At 44.3% G+C, this 11,447-nt stretch overlaps 1 protein-coding gene across 1 annotated transcript in view; it reads left to right on the top strand.

The window, feature by feature from the left end:
* The first annotated feature begins 3,009 nt into the window (after positions 1-3,009).
* Positions 3,010-11,447, top strand: part of hspg2 (heparan sulfate proteoglycan 2) — a 95,815-nt gene continuing 87,377 nt past the window's right edge. The window contains exon 1 of the mRNA XM_061074319.1: positions 3,010-3,347. Coding sequence (XP_060930302.1) covers positions 3,279-3,347 — 69 coding nt within the window. The 5' untranslated portion in view covers positions 3,010-3,278. The remainder of the gene's footprint in view (positions 3,348-11,447) is intronic.

The following is an 11,447-nucleotide window of genomic DNA, read 5'->3' as shown; positions in this document are numbered from 1 at the left end:
GAGCCACATCTGAGGGTTTGAGGTCATGTTTGTTCAGTTAAAGGTTTATTTCCACACGTCACTAAATCCAACAGGAAGTCTAAACTTTACTTTGGAAGGACTGACTGTGTTTATCGTGCAGACTCTCAGAATGGAGCTGACACGTTTTTCCACATGATTTATTGTTTTACCAGATATTAATTTCACACGTTCAAGTGCAGGTTATCTGACCTGTGTGTGTGTGACTGCTCAGTGAAAACAGTTTGTACAACAGGATTTAATTTGTTGGCTCCGGTGAGACCTTTCATCATATTTATCTTGGCTTGAAAAACCAGGGACGTGCAGTTTGAAACACAGAGACATACACCAGGCAGGAAAAAGAAAACACTATTATGATGAATTAAGGGAGGTGGAGGATATGCTGTTTTGTAATCAATCAAATTTTATTTCTCTAGCCCATATTCACAAATCACAATTTGTCTCACAATTGGTGCGACATCCTCTGTTCTACAAATAGTCACATGTGATTGTTGAGTGCTTATTTCCTGTGTTGGTCTCCAGTCTCATAAAACTGTGCAGAGGGACGCTTCAAGCAAATGGTTCCATTCACTTCCTCAAGAAAAGTTTCAACCCCAGATGGAACGATCAGCTGGACAATAGTGTTCCACCTCCTTGGAGTCTATTTAAAAACCGACGTCATTGTAATTTCTTGGGATTTCATCTCCACAGATGTGCAAGATATGTGAATTCCCTTTATGGTCCTGTCAGGGGAGGAAAGACATGAGTCAGATATTAGAGGGAGAAGAAATTCCTCTGTGTCCCGACTGCGAGCGGAAGCATCTCAGCTGTTTTCTGCAGCTGCACCGTCCAGCTCCATTTGGCAACACACACCTTCAGTGACACTGATACACGGAGCAGGCCCGGTGCAAGGGTGAGTCATCTGACATCCCCGCCACCGAACCTCAGGGACACGTCTGATAAAGTGAACAGAGTGCAAGCACAGCAACAAAGCTCCTGGTGAACTCTCGTCTCTCAGTGGTGACACAAATGCATCAAATAAGCCTGAGTTTGCTTTTAAAACTTTATTCAGCTCTGCATTAATGTCACTTTACCAGCTCTGCTAGTGTCTCTGAAAGGAAAATCAGAGTTATTACTTTGGATTGTTTGTATCTCGTTCTAAATTATCATTTAGTTTATTTGCTCCATGTTGGTAAAGCACGAGTGCAGAAGTATCCTCAACATTTGTTAACTGGAACATTGGTTTCTCGACCTATAATAATGGGTTGAGACAGTTTATTCTTTTTACGAATCTTGTCGAACACAATTTTCCAGTACTTGCTGATGGGAGTCCAGGGAGGAGTCGCTCAATCACACCACTGTGGTCGGTGAGACGCTTTGAGACTGAAAAGATCCGTCTCTTCTATTCCAGAAGAGTCCAAAGAGAAAATTAACTTCTGCTCTGGAGCTTGTGTTTTAAATGTGAGATAATAATATGAAGCATTGGCAATAAGGTGTTTCCTTTTTTCTTTGTGATCCTTTGTCAGTGCTTGCTTGCTTAAACCCAAAAAGTTTCATTAAATGCACTTGGAGGTGTAAACTTCTCTCCTCAATAATCATAAAGACATCACAGTGAATTCAGAAGCTGGTCTGGGTCCAGCCTGCTAAGTTTAGCATCTTTCACATCTCTTGCAGTGTGATTAAATGGAGTCTGCGTCAGTCATTGGATTATAAAGACCGCAAATCTCACAAGTATGGCATTTACAGCACACAGAGCAGCTTGATGAGCCCATCTTCCATTTTGGGCCTGTTTTGGAGGGTAAATGAGAGCAGCTCCTCTCCATTCCTATTCAGGGTTCAGCTTTTTTAATTGGCAGCAGCTGCTCCCTCCAACCACTGAGTGATACAGTACGTTATTTACAGTACGGACTCGAAACCCACGGGCCCCCACACGATCACTGACTGCAGTCCTTCAGTCCTGACCAGTGCTCGCTGTGGGTTTATATACAATATGTGATTCTGATGAGACACAGGGAAATTAAATATGTCTCTGCTATTTACCCTATGTTTGAGTTGGGTCCTTTGTATGCAGTTCATGGAGAAGTCACTTTTGTCTCTGGTGTAGCGGTCGCGTTTGGCCAGTAGAGGGCGTTGGATGCTCAAGTATATTACAGGTACCTTGAGACAAGTATTTAAATCAGGTGTTCCAACACTAGTTCAATTTTTCTACCAATACACGATCAATCTCAATCATTTCGTGATCACAGGCTTTATATCACTACGTACTATTACCATTCATGTATTCAGTGAAATGCTGACTGAGAGGAATTAGTTTCAGGGAGTCTTTAACTGCTGAGAAAAATGTGTGACCTCAGGGCACAAGAAGTTCAATACACGGCGCAGGTTTATTACCCAATCAAAATAAAGTAAGAAAAAGTTTTGCACTTCATAAAAAAATCAGGGTTCAGATATTTTCTTACGTGATATATACAATTAAAAGTTGCATAAACGATATCTACAATAAATAAAACATACTCTAGAGAATTGAATCAACGTAAAACATTTATATTTAAGTATAGTATTTATATACATATGCAAGTAAGAAAAAGCCACAGCAAACAAGTGAACTACATAATGCATAAATCATGTCTAAAAAGAAGTATAGGAAAAAGTTACTTTCCCGCATATTTCTGTACTTTTACTCTTTAAATCACATATATCAACACTTTGTGTCTCTGCAGTAATAGAACCCAGTGTTTATTACCACAAGCAGAACTAACCGTGCATGTGTGGACCATATATTTGCAGTGGGACAGTGTGGATGCACATGTGAGGAGCCAACACGGGTCAAGTAGCTGGCTCTTCGCTTTCTGCACTCCCTGAATTCCACTCCGCCTTTTACTTGTTCTCCCCCCTCGCAGCTCTCCCTCTCTCCCTCTCCCTCTCTCTCTTTCTCTCTCTCTGCACAGGACTTCCCAGTGACTTTGCATTTAGCCCCACAACCAAGTCCAAATAAGTTCCTTGGTGCACGGGGGTGGAGGAGCGAGAAGCCTGGAGCAGCTCCGTGTTTTTTTCTTTCTTTCTGCGCTGCGTCCGTGCGTAAAAACCAAAAAAAAAGAGAGGATCCTGTTTATTTACCTGTTGATGAGGTCCCAGCGGCTGTGGGACGCGTGGAGAAGAGAAGTCTGAGAAGAACCGGTGCAGGGTTAACACAGAGACTCTTCAGCGGCCAGGAGGAGCGCAGGACCCCGGGTTCCTCTCCTTCCCTTTGCCCCTAAACACGCAGCCCGAGCTGGTGGAAAATGGGCACCTCGACCACCAGGACCTGTGGACTTATCCTCTCCTTCATACTCTCATGCCAGCTGCTTACTGTAAGTCACCATTAAACTTTACTTTTTCTCTATTTCACATTTCCTTCACGCAACAGCACTGACCTATAATACCACACACACACACACACACACACACACACACACACACACATATAGGAGAAGTCACACTCACAAACCAGTGTCTTTATGTCCTATTAAAGGCAAAGAAAGGAGGATATGTGTTGATGCTGCTATTTCTGTTCAGTAGATAGTGAGATGTGCTGCTGGTGCAGGGCTGCTGCCTTGCAGGTGGGCTGTGGGGCAGATTCCAGTGCACCCAGTCACAGCAGCATGATCTATAAAGATGCTTTAAAAAGTAATGTGACAAACTAGAAGCTCCTGTTGACTGAAGCCGAGGCTAAGTTTGTCCACAGAAACAAGCTATTCATAGTATCTCTGGAGTCCTCGGCTCCTAAACCTTCTCAAATCCAGACTCCACTTTGGCCCTGACTACTGTGTGTGTGTGTGTGGTTGTGTGTGTGTGTGTGTGTGTGTGTGTGTGTGTGCCTCCACATTTATGTTTTTTCGGTTTGATCCCCTAAACATAAATTTGTCCTGGGAAACTTGGAATCCTTCAGAATAAAAGTTGGGGTTAAACTGTCGAATCCACTTGTTCAGGCTCCACTGCAGATGGGAAGCATTTTTGGGAATTTTTTCAGTTATGTAGTTTACTGAAGGCTGCAACTCACAGTTATATTATTCTTTCTTTATTTATTTTTATTGTTATTTGCTAGATCATTAATCTATAAATGTTTTTATATTTTATATCCTGTATCTTTTATACACAAGAGAAAAGCAGCTTATTCATATATATAATGATTTATTTCAATAAATTACTGTATTGATTCAAAATTATTATCAGTCATTTGTTTTTTATCCATATACTCTTCCTCATGCACATGATGTTTCAGTCTCAAAGAAGTTGTCTTCACTTTGCTATATCTGGGGTATGAATCGTATATAGAGGATGACCATGATGTGGCTGCTGAGAATAGACCCCCACCCATCCACCACCCCACCCCACCCCCTGTAGAAACCCCGTCTGGTCTCTCACCTTTATGCCCTCCAATAAACAGAGCTGTCACGCCTGAGGTAGCCTATTTGTGACCGCTGTGCGTGGATCTGATCCGAAGCAAAGAGCCCATCTTGAATGATGGGGACATACCTGAGGAGGCCGGGCGCATTCATAAATCCCTCACCTGCTGGATCCAGAATATATATGAGCAGTGATACGCGTGACATTTGAAAAGTTATAGCGTTCCGGGTTTCATGACTTCAAGGTATATTTAACATCCAGCGGCATCTGTTTCTATCGCTTTGTGTTGAGTAAGAGCTTTTACTACGTGCATCTTCAAAGGGAAGATAAACTTACATTTCTCCTGCCTCATCCATCCCTGTAAAGTCTCCATCTTCCTACCAAGGTGATTATCATGTGTTGTGTGCTGACACTGGACGGTAACAGGAGACGGCCTCTACACTTCTCTACCACAGGTCGACCCCCAGGCCAACAATACCAACGTAATTGAATTACGTGGAACCTCAAGCATCTGTTTCTTGCATTATGACTTTGAACCACAGCGGGCGCACTGTCCCTTGATTCAATTAAGCGCGCGTTCTGGTGTTACTACGGGTCCTCCTTGATCCCCGCTGGAATGTCAGGGTCATGCGCATCAACTCCAACAATCAAAGTCAATAAAAACTCTCGATGGGTTAGAGAGCTCTCCATCACAAACGAGCCCCCCCGCCCTGCTGGGAGCCACCCGCAGCACCGGTGTGAGGAATTAGAGTTTGATATTCAGGCATCTCCTGATTCTGTGGCACTCGAGAGTTGTTTTTCTACAAGTGAACATGAACTTCTTTTCTTATAAAATGGTGGAGGCCACTTTGTTTTTCTGCCGTGTGACATCAGAGCCACCGTGAGCTTGACTGCTGACAGTTTCTGGCTCGGAGAGAGGGATCTCTCCCAGTATAGACTGTCACAAGTGTCCCTTGACTTCATTGGGGGGTTGGACTGGGGTTGGGGGAAGGGCGGCCTGGATTCCAGTGACTATATAGTCCGTTTAAACTTCAATCTCCGCTGTGTGTAATACAGTCCCATCATCCTTGGGCTAAAAATGATGCAGCTATACTTTGAGCCGATGCTTTATTTATTTCCTTTCCACTGTGTAACGGACTCAGCACGCTGGTGGTCCCTGCTGCTTCGTGGTTTCACACGTGGCGGCTACCTGCTCTTTAATTTCCATTCAGAGTCGATGAGGAAACTATGGAGTTGCAAAGCACAGCAGTGCAAACACCAACTCCACTCCAGAGTTTGAACAGTGGGGAAGGTCGGCTCCCTCCGTACCCATTCACATAATTGCTTGAAGACTGGCTCTGGTAAACAGTGCATTGTTGAGTTATAGCCCCGGGGGAGAGGCCATCCTGGCTCCTGGGACAATGCTGGAGTGAAGCGGCTCGCCCCCCCGTCCCCAGGCATGTGGAGCGCAGGCCGGCATTTGTTGACTCTGCAGTGAGGTGTGACTTGGGCCGGGATCGAGGTCAGAGAGGTGAAGACTCTGAACCTGACTCTGTTTTCTCACATCAGCTGTTCCCCCAGATTCAGTCAGAGATGAGATTAACCTCCTTAAACCCACTTTCTGTAGTTTATTCACTTTGACTTTGTGTAAACAGTCCGATATGAGAGGCCTTGTTTTTGTTTTGTCATTTAACATTATATCTTTTTATAATTTTTTTTCATGTGTTCATACGATCAAGACCAGCATTTGTATTTTCTTTCAAAAGCATTTACTTTTGTCCCCCAGAAATCAAAGTCAGCTCACTGCTGGTTTCAATCTGGAAGAGGAACATCTTCCTGTGCCTGACTTAAAGGTCCATTGCAGAGTTTTGCAATACTAACATCCACTGGTCAGAAAATCCACTAACATCCGTTAACATCTGGCTTTTGTCTGCAGTGGGACTGGTTGCTATCATCATTCACTCCAGGTACTAATGACTCTGCAGTACACATGGGTTTGGATGATCAGGTAACAGTGAGGAAAGAGAGAACCTCAGATGTCGAACATGACAAAGAAAAGAGGCAACCTCCTCTATTGGTGATGGGGTCGGAGTCGAAAGCCTTTTTTGGTGATTTAACCTGTGTTTAAAACCCACGTACACCAAATTCTTGTGGTGTAGAAGAGGTATTAATTACTGATTTGCCTTCATGTAACCCAAGTCCTCCGGGTTTTACCTAGAATAAAAATCGATACCAAATTAATCTGGTGTAGACTTTTCCGAACGTGGATAATTCTTCTAACTTGTGCTTTAGAAGATGTTCAGCTGTGATGTCCTAAATACGCACAATGAGCTGAAATACGATCATATATATTTTTATGCTCCTTTAATTAATCTGCAGTTTGGTGCCTTAACTTCTGATTTCAGTCACTGTTTGCTGCCAATATGTTTTATAATCTAATCCAATCCGTCATCTTCTTGAAAGAACATCTGAGCCTCAGTGGGATAAACTGTTAATCTGGGAATGCCGATTACAAAGATGGATAAAATATATTTGGGTATTTTACGCCGCCCTCATCTGGGAAACGCCTGCATACACTCGTCTCCTTGAGTTCGGGTTGCGTTCCGCTTTCATGCCCGACGCCACATCCGCGTCGGACACAAGAGCCGACTCCAAACACAGCTGCACCTCAGCTGGTACAGCAGCAACGCCGTGCATGTGCTGACATGAGCGCACATTCTCCGAGCACCGCCTATTGTAACTGGAGTCCCACTCTTTCCATTAGCACCTCTTCACACGCTTCCTGTCTCTGAAGTGCTCATCTGCAGCAGCACAGCGTTTTGTCTTTTTAAACCACAGCTTCATCAGTGTCTCATCCTCGGATCAGGCCGGAGCTTATGGCAGGTTCAGAGCCGTTTTCTAATTAAACCCTCAAAGCTTCATGTGGAAGAAAGCTTAAGTTTGAATGAACTTGTGTCGGAGGTTTTGCATTTAAAGCCAAGATTACCACACCCGTCTTTTTACCTATTACTTTCAACAATCATACATTAAAACCCATTTTCACTGTCTACACTGTGTGATATATATTTGTCCGTATTCCTAAATTGCAAAAAAAAAGACAGACGGCCTAAAGAAGAAGTCCTTTGTCCCCTTCAGTTTCACTTCTTGAGGTGTGTATCTCTGCTCACTCCTGAGTTATGGAGCTACAGATGCAATAAACCTTCCCAGGGTTCACGGCGAGGTCACAGGATGTCCTGAGGACACGAAGCGAGTCTGCCCCTCGAGTCGTAAAGAACAGCTAATGGTCAGAGGCCGTTAGAGAGTTTTAAATCACACATTTCTGTGTCACTGTCTTCCACCAGGGATGTTTTTTTGTTTTTTCAGGTTGGGAAACAAACTCTCGCCCTTTGCAGTTCCGTTATATTTTTGTCAAACGAGAAGCTCTTTAACGTGATGCAGGGAAATGAAGATCTGAGTTGCTCGGCTTGATAAAAAGAACAAAAGACTGTAATGGACTGGTACTGACTGGCTCACTGCTCCATCTTTAACAGTCTCCTTCAATCTTTTCACTCTTCCAGCCTCATTAGAGATTCATTGAAATGCTAAGTTAACTGTATTGCACTTTCCCTTTGAAGGTGCTCTATAGTTTGTGGCCTATTGAACCTGTCTTTGTCTTTGCTCGCTGCGCTGATGTGAAATCACTCGGGATTCTGCTTTTTGCTCGAGGGAGCTGCTGCTTTGTCTCGTGTTCTCCCTCCCAACTTATACAGCTCCTCTAATGGGGGTTGCTGCCCTTTTTCACCAAAGGCGTTTTTGTGTATTGTAAACGGAATAGATTTTTTTTTTTCTCCGGGTACTTAGGTCTGCTGAAGGAATGCCATCAGTCTTTTTTTTCTCCATTGTCTCTTTAAAAAAACCAGGTTTGACCCTGACATCCTGTCATGTGTTTACAAAAGATCCCACCCTGGTGTTTTATCAGAGCTGATGATTTCTCAGTCAGGCGAGTAGCGTCCTGCCTCCACTTCCTGTTACTGTACAAGTCTCTACCTGTGAAACAGAAAGCCTTCCATCGCTGTGACCCGCGAGATCAGCCTCATGCTGTTAAAACCCTCGCTGTTCACAGAGGGAGGTCGCCAAGTGGAACTCTGCAGCGGCTCGGTGAAAACCAAATACGGGGAAAACAATGGCTTCCCCTCACCTTTATTTAATCCGGGCGCCTGTTTGTTGTTAGCTGTGCTCATCAGGAGCCTAATTGGCCAATGAATTCACAAATTAAAGAGTCTTGGGGCTGGTGAGCGAGAGCTGATGTTCAAATTGGTTAACAACAGGAAAGAGTGAAAACTAAACACCAGTCTCACTCCAGCTGCTGGGTTCTCACATCAACTTCTCCTGGATTCCTACTTAATTTCAGTACATAGTGTACGCACAAATGAAAGTTTGTCGTTGTATTACAGAAGGACTTAACGGTCTTGTAGCACCGGCCCCGGCAGGGCTTAGCTCACGCTCAGTTGGGGGTTAGAAAGATCTCCTGATAACCTTTGACCCCGTGACTCAGCACGTGGGGGAGAGCAACAGGTAAACTGCAAAAATGTCCGCCGCTGAAGGGCAGCGTGAAAATATGTGTCCTATCACTTCTGGTTGAGGGAAGAGCTCAGCGCTTGTATATTGAGGCTGCAGAGGCCCTGGGGAGAGACTGGGGGGGGGGGGGCTGCAGCGGTCTGCTCTGTGTTATCATGTCAGCTGCCATCCCGCGAGACATAACAACTCTTTCTCTTGTTATACACACTTCTACACACTCGTGCGCACACGAACACACTTTCCCAGTCCTTCCTTCCTCTCTCTCTCTCTCTCTCTCTCTCTCTCTGCTCACTTTACTTTTGATCAAACCCCTGAATCCGGGCATATTGTAGACAAACCAGTATTTAAGTCCCAGTTGCTGTAGAGAACTCATTTCCACCCAGCGGACCCCCCCCCCCCCCCCTCCGGACCCAGGAACAGGGGAGGCGGTCAGGACGAGTGATCTGCTCCACGATGAGATATCTTTAAAGTCCTCTGAAAGCAAATTGGTTTGCGGTTAAGAGGACGACAGCCGCCCATTGTTTTTGTGCGGTGGTGTGAAACGTTGGTCCCTTGCTGAGTCACCATCCTGTTGGGGAAATGAGACCTGGAGTCGTGGACAGGACCAGAGGACGGCACTTACCCCCCGAGGCAGAGTCTAACCAGGGTCTCCTCTGCACAGTTCAGATGTCCTGCTCTTTATTTCACTAAAAAACACATCCTACTGCGTTTTTTTGTTTTCCCAAACCCCGTACCCTATTTTAAAACAAATCTAATTTGTCACTGAAATATTTTTATTTTGGAAAATCCCCACAATCTTTGGTCATATACGATATATGACCTTAGCACGCAGTAAAGACATACATGCTTTTATTTCTTGCCCATTGAGATCGAGTGTCGTAACAGCAGCAGCACAGATGATTTCACAAGTTGTTATACGTTGGCAAGCACTGGAATCTAAGATTAACGACCCCCCCGGACCTATTTATGCCACAGTATCAGCCAGTGTTGTTTTTATGTTTCCCTCCCGGCTTGAATGTGATTCTTGAATTTTCCATCACAGTACGTTTCAACCGAGTGGAAGTGCTCGGTGTGAAATGTTTTCCATCCAGGTTTGAAGATGCATGTTCCGCGCCACGAGCCAAACTGTGTTGTAATGGAAAAAGAGTATTTTTATTTCAACACACTCACGCTCATTCACACGCTGTATATTTTGATGAAAAGTAAATTGCGCTCACGACAAATCAAAGAGACTCTGACATGACCGTATAAAGTAAACGGAAAACATAAAAAACGAAATAGTGACACAATAAAAAAACCCAACTGCTTATTATAAATCAAATGATACAACACAGTGTTTGATCTTAATGTTACACTGACCTGTTGCTAAGCTCCGCCTCCTTTAGCTACTGAACTGAAAAGCAGTTTAGAGATTTTGTGGGTTTTTTGACAAGCGGAAAAGTGGCTGCTCAATTAACAACTGCACTCATTTAATTCCATGCTCCCAGACCTTGTAATTCTACGTAGGTTAAGTTCATACGGTTGATATTAAGCTAGTTTACCAGAATACCAGGCTAATGATTGTAGATTATGTTTGTGCAGACAGACATTGTTTATTCCCTGTCTTTTATTTTGCCCTTGTGTTTTGGGCTTTTACCACAGCCCCATGCACACTGTCCATGTGTGCAGAGTAATCCACAGCTTGACAGGCGTGCTACAGTTGGACTGTTCCTTCACTAGGAAGAAGTTTCCCAGACCACCACTCGACCTTTGCGTGTTCCCTCCAGATCTGGATGTGTCTCTCAGCTGATGTGGTGTTTCGTGACAGCCGGGCCTCCAACACATGCATGTTTTCTGTTAAACAGGGTAGGAGGTGTAACAGCAGCACTAGACAGGCACCTCTTTGAGACAGCTTGTAGGAATGAAAGTCGAGGCATTGATAAGAATGGAATGTGGACCTTGTTTGAGGCTGAATGCTTCTCCAGAAAAAAAATCACAGCAGCGTCTCACTGCAAGCGGCCCCATTGAGCCCTGTGATCATTCCACCTTTCTGAAAGCGGTTCCAGATCACCTGCAGGAAGACTGAATTCAGATTTAATCTTCTATTCATGAAGAGTTTTGCCGGCTAAATACACAGACTTCTAAACCAGCATGCTGACTAAAGTAGCTCAGCATCCATCATGTGTTCGAGAAGGCCCAGTACCTGGCAGCCCTGTGGAAGCTGAAGGTTGGTTCTTGTAACACACTCGGTGTAAGGCAAAGGGAACTGCTGCGGTTTTAGACTAAAGTGGTTGTATGTAATTTTCTCTCCACCCAAACCATCTGTTGATTTCCAGGAAGTGAGGAGTCGTCTGTTTGCTGCAGTTTAGTTTGATCGGACTTCAATTCCCTCATCTATTGGGAGAAATCCTGTTTTGAAACTGGCCTTATTCATCACTCTGTACCCGTCACACTTCTGCCATAGCAAAGTTTGATCTCCCAGTTGAAGTACACAGTTTCCAGTAAGAAGCTGGTGACCACCAACAGAGCTTTTAAAACACCACATCACT

The sequence above is a fragment of the Limanda limanda genome, chromosome 7, assembly GCF_963576545.1.
Source record: "Limanda limanda chromosome 7, fLimLim1.1, whole genome shotgun sequence".
NCBI classification, from domain to species: Eukaryota; Metazoa; Chordata; class Actinopteri; order Pleuronectiformes; family Pleuronectidae; genus Limanda; species Limanda limanda.
The sequence above is the reverse complement of the archived record's forward strand: the minus strand, read 5'-3'. Positions and strand labels throughout refer to the sequence as shown.